This window comes from Chenopodium album, chromosome 11 (assembly GCF_948465745.1).
Source record: "Chenopodium album chromosome 11, dcCheAlbu1.1, whole genome shotgun sequence".
In the NCBI taxonomy this organism is placed as follows: domain Eukaryota; kingdom Viridiplantae; phylum Streptophyta; class Magnoliopsida; order Caryophyllales; family Amaranthaceae; genus Chenopodium; species Chenopodium album.
The window spans coordinates 59,975,145-59,990,381 of NC_137844.1; the positions used below are offsets into that span (position 1 = coordinate 59,975,145).

Sequence of the window (15,237 nt, forward strand, 5' to 3'; positions counted from 1 at the left end):
TACCTTAGCCTTTAGTAGTGGTTTTCAATATCGCTGGGGTTGGCTTCAATAATCGATACGAAAAACTACATCCAATCGTGGTAATTATTGTAGCGATTATAATTGCTATAAATGTTGAACTCATTTTCTTAAAAAAAAATAAAAATAAAATATCATACATATGATCTTTACGAGATTCAAACATGCAACCTCAAACTCTTATATTAAATATTTCACTAATAAGCTATGACATATTTTATGTATTCTTTGTCAAACAATATTTATATATCTAGTGTAGAAAAGGCTTTTCGTATCGATTATTGGAATTTAGTAGCGATTGTAAATGATACGATTTCTCATAATTTTATAAATGTGCAAAAATAGTATGGATATGTATTGTTATGTTTTCCGTATTGATTTTATATGGGAAAACCATGGAGATTGTAAAATGATACGATTTCCTTAATTATTTCACAAACATACTTGCATATTGTAGTGAATGTACAATTGCTACAAAATAATCGCTACGAAAAGATAATTTTCATGTAGTGAATTTGATTTTGATAAGCTATGACTAAATACTAATGATTAAAGTTAGTGTAGTAAAAAAAAAAAAAAAGTCAATCAAACAATTCAATAATTCTAGGGTGAAAAGTAAGTCGTAAGTACTCCGTATTATTTTGTACTACATTCATCATGAATTACTACCAGGTTAACTTTTCTTCTAATATGTTACTTTTAGCTAGATTGGGTGCATGATAAAAATGATTGTAAATTTAAACAGGTCAAAGTTAATCTCATAACCAAGTCAACAACATACGAAGCATATTGAGGTTTATAGTAATTGACTGATATATTTTATGTCATTCTTCCATACTATTCATATCGTCTATGTGTATGACAACTATAAGAGATTTGTTCACGACTTAACATTAATATCCTTACTAATTGTAAACATCATTGCTATTGTAATATAATATGGTACAAAATCACAAAAAAAAAAAAAAAAAAAAAAAAAAGTATATATGCCTACATCACTCATTTTTAATTAATTCATAATTTTAAAAAAAAATAATTTTTCTAAATATATATTATGTTTACGTACATACTACAAGTACATAGGTTTACAAAACGATAAACAAAAGGACCATTTCTTCTCTCTCATTATTATGGAATAATTAATCACTAGACACAGGCTGAAAATAGTATAGTGCACCCGGGTGCACCATGCACATGGTACACCCGGAAATAACATTAGGCTTATTTTAAAGAACATGAGGAAAAAAAAAAGAACATACGAGTGTTTGAAAAAGAACATGCTAGTATTTGAAAAAGAACATGCATAATAGTGTTCAACACAAGAACATGTTTGTGTTTGACAAAGAACATGGCCCTCCGAAAAGAACATCAGGCATATTTTAAAGAACATGGAATAAAAAGAACATGTTAGTGTTTGAAAAAGAACATGCTAGTGTTTGAAAAAGAACATGCTAGTATTTGAAAAAGAACATGCATAATAGTGTTCAACAAAAGAACATGTTTGTGTTTGACAAAGAACATGACCTCCGAAAAGAACAATAGGCATATTTTAAAGAACATGGAATTAAAAGAACATGTTAGTGTTTGAAAAAGAACATGCTAGTGTTTGAAAAAGAACATGCTAGTATTTGAAAAAGAACATGCATAATAGTGTTCAACAAAAGAACATGTTTGTGTTTGACAAAGAACATGACCTCCGAAAAGAACAATAGGCATATTTTAAAGAACATGGAATTAAAAGAACATGTTAGTGTTTGAAAAAGAACAAGCTAGTGTTTGAAAAATTAACCTTGCTTGGTTATCTTCCAGTTGGCTTCAATTCATTACTATTCTTCTTTCTCCTCTAATTGTTCTTTTTTGAACAACTTGTACTTTAGCTTTAATTATTTCTTTTTTTTAAAACAAAAACCCCAAATTCACAAAATTAAACACTTTGTCTTTAAAATTATTGACGAAAAACAATTTGCATGTATAAAATTTACACTTACATTTTACTTGAATCCACCATTTATTTAAGTTTGAAGGTTGAATTGTTGAAATAAGTTCAATTTTTTTCTTGGGTTTCACTTTGAAGATGAACAATTTTGCTATTTTGAAATTTTTTTGAAAAATAGTAAAAGATAAAAGAGAAAAGTTATGGAGAGAGAAAATGAGTACTTTGGAAATGATTTTTACCCAAATTCATTGAAATTCTTAAATGAAAATGATGGTGTAAAGGAGAGTAAAAATTGGCAGCAAGAAAGAGAGTGATAGGAAGAGAAAGAGGAGTGAGAAATTGAAGGAGAAGAGAGTGATGGATTTGCAGCTGCAAGAAAATAAAAACATGTTCATTTTTTACCCATGTTCTTTTAAATATACTAAATGTTCTTTTGGGTGCACCATGAGCATGGTGCACCCGGGTGCACCAACCACAAATTAGACACAGGCGGCACTTTCTAATAATTCTATTAAAATTAGTAACTTATACTGTGTACTTTGCATAGAAGTTAGGATCAAAGGATGTATAGTGTATTATTAACACCTTTTATCAATCACCACAATTATAACATAACCAAAAGATAAATATAATAATCCATTTATTGCAGTATCTAAATTAAATTTGTAGTGGTGAAATTAACTACAGGTATATTGTAACAAAACTTGTTATCATACAAAGCGACATACCTACAGCCACTCTACAGGTATGTGCATAATATTACCTCTTTTACGACAACGTTTTATCAATATGTAACTAACGTCTCATGAGTCATGATAGACAGATTACATGTAACAAAAATAGATATTGCTCGAGATGATCGATTTAACAATAAAGGATCGAAACTTGTGGTAGACTAAACTAATTTCATAATCATGCATTTCCAGACAAAAAGAAAAGGTCAATCAGCTATATAATTAAGTAGCAAGCTGCTACTAGCAACTATAGAAGCTGAGTAAGACCAACGTACAACATAGTAAACATAACAAGATCTTAACACACATACACTTTTTATCCGAGTGATAACACAACACATACAAAGCAGAAAGAAAATAGTGAATTTCCTAAGAAATGTAAGAATCCTCAAGATAAAGTTTATCTAATCAAGAGATAGGTGGACAATTGAAACCAGATGGAGGATTTAATCCGCATGTTGCAAGAACAGTGAGAGCAAGCGGAATGTATATGTTCAAGTTGAGAAGCTTTAGCCTTATTGCTGTGCATAGACATAATGCCGCCTCTAACTCTAGCAAACCTTGTAAAACTGGACAGCACGTATTCTTGACTGGATCTCCTAATCCAATATGCACCAAACCTCCTAGAACGTCCAAGCATAGCCCTAGTTTTAATGCATCTATTGGACATGTTTTTGGAGTTATCCCTGGACTACCACCACCAGGTGGACCATATCCTCCTCCTGTTCCCGGGGGGGTCCCACCTCCTTTTCCACCCTTTCCAGGTGGAGCATAGCCTCCCCCTCCATGACTACCACCACCTCCACCTTTACCGGGAGATCCAGGAGCACCTGGGGGACATGGAGTAGACGGGGGAGTGATTATCACTGGAGGAGGTGTAACAACTGGAGGAGCTGGAATGATGATCGGCGGCATGATTATGGGTGGTACAACCACGGGTGGTGATACCTTAGGCCCGCCACTTCCTCCATGATGGGGTGGCTTCTTACCTCCATGATGCGGTGGCTTCTTACCTCCATGATGCGGTGGAGGTGAGCGAGGATAGGGGCTTGGACGTGAAGGTGGGTGACTGGGCTTGTCACAATAACCACAAGCGTAAATGGGAGGCAAAGATATAAGCATGCAAAACATGTAGATAAAAAACATAGCTGTAAGTTGTGTTTTCCCCATGGTTAGCTTGGGGATTGTAATAAACTTAACTATGTAAAGATGGGAAGATGTATGATGGATGAGAATATACCTTGGGGAATATATATACTAGTACTAGTATTATATATACTACTCCGTACCAGGTAAAATGGTTTTGAGGAACCCGTGACTATAAGCTCGAGATCGCATGCAGATGAGTACGTAAAAACACGTACTAGAATAATTTCCAAAAACGAACACGTATATGAAAGTGAATGGGAAATGTGCACCAAATTCGATTATGGAGGACAACCAAGCTACTACTAAGTTAGATGCTTAGATCCATGGATGTACTCTACTTTGTTTTGGTATTTAATCTGCAACTTTTGGAATGTTGTTTTCTTGTTTTTGCTTTTATAACTTCGATGCTCAACTTTTCAGCCCGTGACTTTGGCTTTATAGATAAAACATTACAATCCGTGATTAATTATTAAAGCTTTTATTTCAGATTTGTCATGTCATCCGATTACACCAAGTTTCATGGCTTTCAACGTTTAATGTACTCTAATTGTATTTCATTCTCAGCAAATATAATTGTTTTTTTTTTTTTTTATTGTGCGACAATTGGCATATTTGAGCAATTATGCTATTATACATAGGATGTCAATTTGGATGATCGGATCGGGTCTGATATGGTCGGATCAGATCGGGAATGAATAATGAAGGTGATTGAGAACATTTGTAACACTGAATGACACATTGATGGTGCAATGCTAAATTCTAGTAAAAGATAGGGATTGAAGAGGATATTCTTAACATTATGTTTATCCATGATTTATACATGCATTTTGTTAAATTTTCATTAAATATGTTTTTTAATGTAGTATCATGAATTTATACTTTGAAAAATGGAGTTGTATTATTATGAACATTGATTTCAAAAGTTTACTTAATACACATTTATAATCATTAGTTTTTTCTTTAAAAAAAATAAAAATAAAATAAAATAAAATAAAATTGCTAAATATAACCAATGCTTGTACTGGGAAGTCGGAATAGAGAGTCGAAAACTCCTACACTACTCATAGTCCTAAGTAAAAAAAAAAAAAAAAAAAAAAAAAAAAAAAAGAACTCGACTTTAAAGAAATTAAACTCGACTTTTATAAATCATGCAAGTAAAGAGATTCCATCAATCAGGAAATGAATAATGAAGGTGATTGAGAAGAGAATCACCAATAATCGATTAAATCAAACAACAAACTAACAAAGCATGCATGAATATAAATATTGATCTGATAATTAATGACAACAAAACTCACTGGCCATCAAATAACACAAATCAAGTTAAAATCAAGCAAATTAAGCTTGATGGTACGTAAATCACCAAATAATAATGCATGCTAAGTCGTGAAATATGATGTCTTGAATCAAGGACATTGGAAGCCAGTGGGCACTTTCTTGCCACAATAGTTAAGCAATAAGCTCAAAGATAGAGGGATGTCAAGGTTAATTCCCAATATGTTAGCCTTAATTGCAGTGCATAGGCATACTGCCGCCTCAAGGTCAACCAACCCTCCTATGAGAGGGCAGCATGGTGTTTTTGGTGGGGTTCCTACCACTAGGTGGATCAAGTCACCCAACACATTGGCGCACACACCCAACTTTAGGGCATCCATTGGGCACTTGGCTTGACTTGCCGGTGGCATTATTATTGGCGTTGTTGGGCTTCCTCCTTGGTAACCGCCATCGCGGTGTCCTCCGTGCTGGCCTGATGGGGCTTTGGGTGACGGAGGGCAAGGTACGTATGTAGAGCTTACTAAAGTGAACAACACAAGGTTTAGGCATAGTAGGAGGGAAGTTGATGCTAATGCTTTTGAAGCCATCTTAGCTAGGAGAACTCACTAATAAGCGAGCTTTAAAATTGTTTATAATTAAGATGCCTTCTGATTGGGAGGGTTATTGTGGTGGGAATTTGAGAAGTTGTTTTAGGCTTTTTATAGTGAAGATTTTTGGTCAGCTTAGGAATAATTAGAGGGGTCTTTTGTATTTTTATAGCGTGACCATGTGTAAAAGGGTTTAATCAATGAGCAACAAGATGGAATAATCCTTAACCACAATATAGTATATACTAAGTTGTCATTTGGCATTTCTCTAGAACTAGTGTGCACTTCTTCTATTAGAATATACGGAGTACAATTTACTCGTAATTATATTATATAGCACTTAATCTTTGGAAGCTTGTAGATTTTGCTACGCCCACGGTTATGACTCGTGTAAACAGCCTTTTCCGATTAGGATTGATTATAGATAATACCATTATTGATGCAGATCTATACACTTAATTATTGTTTAACTATTAATAATTCTTAATTTGATCTTTGCGACGATCAAATCGTCTAGAGAATGATTTAAAGACTAACAAAATTACTAATTTATTCAGTGTAGTATAAACTATATAGAGTTCAATCATTACATATTAATATACACACGTATGAATTGTATAATTATGAAGAGTATGGTATCATGAGTTAAAGATAGTAATTCAATCTTTGATTCAAACTAACTTCATAAAAAAATTAAACCAATTTTTTGTATGCTATTCATCAAGCAAAAAACACATACTATACATTGAATTATTTATTGTGTTAACAAGACATGTACTAGTTGGCCTGACCTTGGATTAAATGTTTGCTTCACATCAATCACATGTCGTGGTATTTTGTGAGTTTGTATGAATTTACTTTTATAAATAAATTCTATGATTGTTTACTTAAATACATAAGCGATGATAAAAGATGCTATGATTAAGGATACATAACTTATCAGAAATTATTAATACAAAGAATCTAAAGTTCAATAAGACTAACATATTGATGGAAGAGATCCACATTTTATCACCTTAATAAATTAAATTCGTTTACTACCAAAACAGTAAATAAATCACCAAAAATATATATCAGCATGATATTTTCGTAATTATATATGAAGTAATACGTAGTACTCTATGTTTGGGTATCAAAATATTCCAACCTGTCTTGGGCCTGAAGAGAACATAGACCACTCCTTGGGCCTAAGTCAACAGGACATAGCAACTTTGTTAAGCCCACTAGCACACAAGATCTAATAATGACCATCAAAGGCTCTCAAGTGGTGTTTGTGTATTGCTCTCAAGCCAAATTAGCTAGGAGTACGATTAGCAAGGGATTTGAAGTTTGAACACATTCCTAGAGACCAACTTACGTGCTTACTTGCGAAGGTAATTAAGGTCTAATCTTCCCACAAATCTGTAGAAGTGAACCTCAAAATTGTGTTTTAAACATAATCAGTCACTGTTAAGGCATAATGTATAAGTTTGACAAAACTCTTGAAATTTGTTTAAGTCATCCAAAAAGATAGATCTAATTTATGTCTACACATGCCTTAAACTGTAAAATGAGGTGGCTTTTATTAGCAGTACTTGATATATATTCTTCTTGATTCTATTTCCATTTATATACGAGATGCATTGACGAATTTATTTGTAGTTTAGTGTTTGGACATTTTCGAAGAGTTGGGTCTTACTTAACTATTCAAAGGATAGGGAACATGTAGCAAAGCACACACAACAAAAGCTCAGCAAGTTGCTCGCCTAATGTTTTAATTTCTTCCTAGTTAACGCTATGCTGCTGAATTTGAAAATTTTAAAGTGATCAACTGAAATATGACTACCATAATATTTTATTAGTATATTGGATTATTTTAACATGAAGATGGCATTTCAATTCTCAGACTTTTTAAATGTTGAATTTGAGCGGATTAAATTTAAATGCCGAGATAGATAATAATGGGCTTAATTGGGAAATGACGTATGACATACAAAGTATAAGTTAGCTTAGATAGATCATACACTAATTGCACGTCCATCCCATTAATTTAAAAAAAAAAAAAAAAATACTTGCAAGAGATATATAGCTCATTTGATAAGGCGATAATATCTACACTACTATATACTAAAAGACGTTTTGAAACAAGCCTATATGTCACATGATGCCCTCCTCAATAAATTGATCGAGTCTTTCATTTTATGTGCTTAAATATATAGATTGTACAAGATTTGAACCCACAATTAACCTTAAGTTTAAAAACTAAAGTGTTAGCCATTAAACTATCACCATATTACATGTTATTCTATCAAAATTAAATGTAAATAAGGATTTCAATCACAAAATTAATGTAGTAACTGAGGGCATCGTCCAGACCAAAAAAACTAGATAGTTGGTTATGAATTTATGTATATAGGTTAAAAAATCTCATACCATTTTCCATACTAATATAATAAAGTTTGCGTAATATAGAAAAAAGTAATACAAAAGTTTAATGTAAACATGGTAAGGGACTAAATATTGATGGCATAACAATTCTATCATCAAAACCCAAAATAACAATGCAAGATTTAATGTTAAGGTTTGAACTTGATATTGGCAAGCAAACTGTAGTTAATTTAATTTTAACTTTGTAATTCGAGATGTGTCCAAGCAGGCTGTCCAATTTTATTTTAGTCTTTTAGAATATGGAGCGTGAAGCACATCTTTTATTCCAAAAAAGACTTAATAGTAAGTACTACTAATATGACAAGTTAGGTTTCCAAATTTGGTTCAGTTTACATTAAGCTGGTCTTAGCTTATTTTTATGTAACTATTCAATTCAAATTAATTATAATTGAGTGATCCCTCAAGCCACAAAAAGTTTAATCATGATAATTAGCATGTGATAAGATGTTGACCTTACGGCCTTATCTTCCATAATTATCTTTGAGGTGGCCACCCTAATGACCTGGTAATTGATCGGATTCTTCTTTGTTATCATTCATAACCAATAACCATGCATGACAATGGTGGAACGTTACATCTTATTGAAGTTGAAAGAACATTAAAAAAAAAATTAAAAATTAAATGATTGTAGTGTTAATCTTCAATTTCTGAAATGATAACACAATATGAACCCTTGAAGAAAATTAATTTAAGAAGACGAAAGCATGAGAAATCCAAATCCTCCACATGTTTTACGAACATACACCAATTCAAGTTGTTAATTACTTGCTACTTATAATCAAACAGTACGTACAAGCATTGATACCATGTTTAGAGGAGACCCGTGATTTGGGGCTTTGATACCATGTTGAATGATGGACTATCTCAATTAAAAGTTTAAACTGATAGTTGAGATCAGAAATATGTTTTATACTCTATAATGCATTAATAATTTGATATTGCTTAATCACATCGAGTAGCTAGCTTGAGTGTACATGAATCCAAGAATTACGACGACGTTTGGGGCCTAAAACATGCAAATGGCTGAGTGTTGACTTTGACCTTTGTATATAATTGAGCTGTATTGTTAATGTGAGCCACGAATATAAAAGATCGGAAGAATAAATGTTAAACTCGATCTCTTGTCATGATGGCCTATGCAATACCAAGTATATATTTTCAAAATTAGACAAATCACAAAACAGTTATAAATTTGGCTGTTTTCAAAAATAAAATTGTCAACTTATTATTATTATCAATATTCCATTTACTTTTTGCAAGCAACTTACGTATTATTATTATCAAACTAAGCCACTTTCACATTTTCTCTCTTTTTAGAGATTTGCGAGAGCTTGTTATGGACACCCAGGTATATTTTACAACTGGGATCATTTGCTTATTTAATCAACAAATGAGAAAATAATTATTTGTTCATTTGTTGATTAAATGAGCAAATGACCCCCGGGTGTACATAACAAATTCTAGTAATTTAACTCTCTCTATCGGCCGCACCTTTGTTTAGGAATTGGGGCCAACTTTCAAAATTAAACTTATCAGATTACAATAATTCAATGTGAAAATTTAAGATGATTCTATAGTTGTCACTTTTATAATTTTTAAAAATAAACGTTTAGCTTTAATGATTGTTGAATTATTTTCAAATGCTAATTTTAATTAAAACTAATTTTTTTGTAAATTAATTTTCAGAAATAAAATTGAATTTCTAAAATATGAAAAAATAAATTTTAATAAATTTTAAGATTTGAAAATAAATCAAAATCATTAAATCACAACCTGCCATTTTTAAAAATTGTCAAATGACTACAGTAGAATTTCAGATAATTTGAAGGAAGATTGTAGATGGGGTTGCCCTACTTGATCGGATCATAACCATAGTCCATAATACAACACCCTAACATTTATGCCTTTAAGAGAACTCCAATAAGAAAGTAAACAGCAAATACTAATTAATGTGGAATCACTCCCTCAAAAAAAAAAAAAAAAAAAAAAATAATAATAATAATAATAATAATTACAGTATGCATAAATTCATAATAGACCTATGCTAAATTATCTTTAATTATTAAGATAAATCAAGTTGGAAGATGATGGAATTCGTTGGTTTCCATTGATTAAGACTGCTACATACATACCTGTATTTTATGGGGATAACTCTAACTAATCAATAACCATGCATAAGACAAAAGTCCATTAACTTGTACTTATTTTGATCTGAATTGTGTTATTGTACATACATATATATATGTCATATACGCGGTCCCCTAAATTGAATTCTAATTACTTCGTAATTTACTAGTAATTATGTATGTATTGAAATTTCGAATGAAGTAAAGTTCCTTATGATTGGCCTATGTATGCAACTCTAAAGCACGATTGCTTTCGTATGCTAAGTATTAACTACTCAATACTGTACTCTGTACCATACTACAGCTCCTTCAAAAAGGCCAACGGCCATACCTTAGCCGGCTTTCTTGGGTCACTGCGTGGCATGCATGCAACTTTATTAGTGATCACTACACAATACTTTCCTATGCTTTCTTAACCTCTATAATTTTATTTTATGTTTTTGTGTTTAGAGAGCCACAAGGGCAAGTGATGATAATCAATCTCATAATCTCATGAAATTAGAAGGAAAGTTTTAACCAACTGAACAATCCCTCACTCTCTTCTTAAATTAATCAATATAATAGCTTATAAACATTGCAATTATTGTCTCCTAAAATTAATAACTAATTACTTGATTGAACTCTAATTATACTCCCTTCATTATTCGTTAATATTTGTTGATCTCATTTAGATTGTTTTTTTTAAGACAAAAAATCTTTGACTACGTATTATAAGTATTAATTGATACATACATATACTACCTTCGTCCGTTACAACTAATATGTTACGGAGGTAGTATATAAAAACAAAATCACATACTTGTAGCAATTTGAGTTGTTTCAAAATCATGATATGAATACTTAAATTACATATATTTCAATATATTGTTGCTAAAAAAGGCAGGTGAGACAAAATTAAGAAAGAAAGGGAGTAGTACCAAACCCTTGTTGATATAATCATTATAGTTAAAAAACATCAGACCAATCAGATCAAGACATTCTCATAGATTGAAACTTGTGCATTATGCAATATAGTATATATATAGCTAATCAAAGAACATCACAATATGATAGTACATGTTACAAATTACAAGTATAAATCTAGATGATTATCGATAATAAGATGATAACCGTTCTCCAAAAGGAGGATTTATTACATACCTTTATAATTATATTGCTTATATATGAAACAAACACAATGAAACAAACACATATATAGAAGTACAAACATATTGTACTATGTAATTTTTTTTTTCTTAGTAGGATATTACGCATTCAAATGGTTTTGGCATGATGATAAGGTTGCAAATGACAAGCAGTTTTCATGGACAAGTGAAACCAGCGGGGTAGTTGCAGCCACAAGCATTGAGAAGCAAGCTTAGAGAAAGAGGAACGTTGAGGTTGATGCCTAAGACATTAGCTCTAAGGGCAGTGCAAAGGCAAACAGCAGCGTCGAGATCAGCAAGGCCTTGTATAAGGCTACAACATGGCTGCTTAGGAGGGGTTCCAATAATTACCCCGAGTAAACCATTGAGCACACTGGCACATACCTTTAGTTTAAGGGTATCGATAGGGCATGTTGAATGAGGGTTTGTCGCGGAAACCAAGGAGAAAAAGAGGAGATTAAGAGAGAGGAAGAAAATGATGGTCATATTGGTGCTCTTTGAAGCCATTTTTAGATAAAAGGACGGTTTAGGGATGATAGTTAGAGTAAGGAATTGAAGGATAGAAGGATTTTATTTGTTGTGAAGATATGTTTCAAGTACAGATGGGAGGGTATTTATAGGCTCTAATGCTTCGTAGTGGAATTGTTTATAATTATAATTTCATTATATGAATTAAAATAAAGAATGAACACATCATATGTACTAATTTTTCAATGTTAAGGGCACACAAACCGAGATACATGTAACGTCATACACATTCAATTTGTAAAGATGCATGGGGTTTGACTTTGAATTTCTACCATTTTTCGGCCACGTTGCGGCTGTAGAATCTATTTTATCAAAAGCGAATAATAATAAAATTAATGGATGAAAGTAAAATGATCGAGTGGATGTAGATTATGTTAAATTTCGAAACAATATGAAATGGGTCTGGGCAACCCGAACAAGGAGGAGGAGAGTTAGGTCCACAAACAAGACTTTGGAGCTTCCATACTAAAACCAATTGGCAATAGTAGGAGTTACTCCTCTACCTTATAAAGTGAAACTACCTCTCCTCTTTCTCCAATGTGGGACACTCACAAGTGATACACATTGGGTTCTTAACACTCCCCCTCACTTGTGAGTGTCCTTAGAATTAGAGCACACCAGAAGGTACAATATAAATTCTCTTTGGGAATGAACATCCAATAGAGACCCCTTAACCAGTGGTTTGACAAATACCCAGTTATAAACGGCCCTACAAACCTGGGCTCTGATACCATGTTAAATTTCGAAACAATATGAAATGGGCCTGGGCAACCCGAACAAGGAGGAGGAGAGTTAGGTCCACAAACAAGGCTTTGGAGCTTCCATACTAAAACCAATTGGCAATAGTAGGAGTTACTCCTCTACCTTATAAAGTGAAACTACCTCTCCTCTTTCTCCAATGTGGGACACTCACAAGTGATACACATTGGGTTCTTAACAGATTATGACAAATCGGGAGGAGGAATCAACTTTCAATCAATATTCTTAAAATCTTAGGATCCTTATTTTACCTATTATAATTTACTAAAGACTTAAAAGAGTATTCTCACTATAATTTAGAAGTAGATATTAAGATTAAGTGGTGAGAAGGTATTGTGTCAGTACGGACTAACGAAATGCAGATTTGGATATCCTCAATTAGCTTGATCATGTCCTCTATTGGCTGGATAATATCCTCTACTGGTTGGATGATATCCTCTGTTGTCTATATGATATATTATGGCTAGATGATATCATATAGCCAATGAAGGATATCATCCACCCAATGAAAGATATCATAGACACAATCATAAATGATATCATATAGTCAATAGAGGTCCAGAGGATATCATCCAGCCAATGAAAGATATCATAGACACAATCATAAATGATATCATATAGTCAATAGAGGTCTAGAGGATATCATCCAGCTAGTAGAGGATATCATCCAGCCAGTAGAAATATTATCCAGCCAATAAAGGACATCATCCAGCCAATAGAGGACATCATCCAGCTAATTGAGGATATCAAAATCTGCATTTCGCAGTCCGAACTAACGCAATAGTTTGTGTTAATTTGTAAGTTACTAGTTTTTTTTTTTTTACAGGAAAAAATAATATCAATCATAAATAGCCATACTACATCTACAATAATTTATAATAAAGATTTGTAAACCATAAACTAAATTTAGAGAAATTAACATAACTTTTCCGAACAAAATCATAACTAATTTGCATATTTGGCATAACTCACTCTCCACCGCTTCAATCTTGACGCAAGCAGTGATTTTCGATGTCTTTGAATCTTTCCGGGTAAAGACCTTCGATTGCAATCTGCGCTATTGTTTTGATCGTAGTGTTGATGATAAACCCTAAACCCATATGCATCCAAATCATTTTCCCAATTATTATCAGAACCCTAAAAACAAAATTCTCATTCATAAATGAGAATCAAAATCCCTAAAAATTGGGGGGAGAAAAATCCCAAAAAATAATTGAGATAGACTCTCACAAATGGAGAAGACAAAACAAAAACTAAATCAAGCAAAAACTTAATAAAATTAAAGAGAATTGGTCGAAATATCTAAGAAAACTAAAACCCAAAAGGAGAGAGAAGAGAGAACAGGAGGCAGCTTATGCTTTACTTCGTACAAGTTACTCGTATTGTTGTTGCTTTCTTAACAATAATAATACAATGTATGACATGAACTAGAGACAAATTACTCGTATTCATGGCAAAAGAAAGTACTCCCTCTATCCCTTTTTTACATTCCTGGTTTCCTTTTTGGATATTTCAAAATTACATTCCTACTTTTCCTTTTTAGTAAGTAAATTTTTACCAAATATCCCAAATTATCCCTATTTTTCTGTTTTGTAATTAATGCTTTCTTTATTTTCTCACTCTTATTTTCTAATTCTCACTCTTATTTTTTCACTCTTATTTTCAAAATCCATGAGCATCAATTTAGATGAATATGATTGGTCTTTTTTTTCCACCAAAAAATGTTATTGGTCCTTTTTCTTTTCAAAGGATTGATGACATGTGTAGCATTAAATATTATTCTATTTTGTTTTACTCAAAGACATCAATTAATGTCTTGTAATTCCCATTATACGTTGTTTAATTGTTCTTTGTTTTATTCCAAATTGCTTAATTCCTGTGTAATTTTAGAAATACGAATGTAAAAAAGGGACGGAGGAGTATAACTCTCCATAAAAAAAAAATTTTGCTTGCTAAAATTCAAGAATATACATTAAATATAATAAGTGTTCTTATTCAATAATTACAAATTCTAAGTGGATAAAACCAATGACACGCACCTAGAAAAATGGAGACTATGCCTAGAGTTGAAATTCACCAAACTAGAAGCACTAACTGATTGTGGTTGTGGGACAATGGACCAATTAACAAGGTTTCATAATGAGAATAATGGAAAACGTGCTCTATAAATTTTGTTACTTTTGAAATATTGAAATTTGATGCATCCTTCATACATTATAGTAATATACCATCTGGTATACGGAGTATTATTTAGGAATGGAATGGATGAAGTAATTGTTCTTCCCTTTTAATAACATTTGCGGTAGAGTATTATACATTTTGGTCTTGAAAAGATCAAATTTCCTCTAAGGTTAAGGGCTATATAATCTATTATATATCAAATTAGCTTTGTCCAGAAATATCCAATTCCTACTTACTACAACAGTGCAGCTGCAAGTCACACTCACACCGTGCTCTGCTTGTTGCTGCACTCAACACCCGAGCCTACTTCACGAGTGAGTCCAAAGTTTTATTCATTTGGAATGAATACAAGTCCAACTTATCAGCGATGGC

At 32.3% G+C, this 15,237-nt stretch overlaps 1 protein-coding gene and 2 pseudogenes across 1 annotated transcript; all 3 read right to left on the reverse strand.

Annotated features, from left to right (window-relative positions):
- Positions 1–3,046: 3,046 nt before the first annotated feature.
- On the reverse strand, positions 3,047–3,887 carry LOC145569510 (uncharacterized). The gene has a single exon (XM_081628850.1). It carries the CDS (start codon positions 3,856–3,858, stop codon positions 3,097–3,099), a length of 762 nt encoding a protein of 253 aa, XP_081484976.1. The 5' UTR covers positions 3,859–3,887; the 3' UTR covers positions 3,047–3,096.
- Positions 3,888–5,243: 1,356 nt separating this feature from the next.
- On the reverse strand, positions 5,244–5,699 carry LOC145567034 (14 kDa proline-rich protein DC2.15 pseudogene; annotated as a pseudogene).
- A 5,854-nt stretch (positions 5,700–11,553) lies between these two features.
- LOC145567036 (putative lipid-binding protein AIR1B pseudogene) lies at positions 11,554–11,904 on the reverse strand (annotated as a pseudogene).
- Between the last annotated feature and the right edge of the window lie 3,333 nt (positions 11,905–15,237).

Bases quoted from the DNA above. Each gene is read 5' to 3' on its own strand.
- LOC145569510 (XM_081628850.1), bottom strand. From the start codon at position 3,858: ATGGGGAAAACACAACTTACAGCTATGTTTTTTATCTACATGTTTTGC.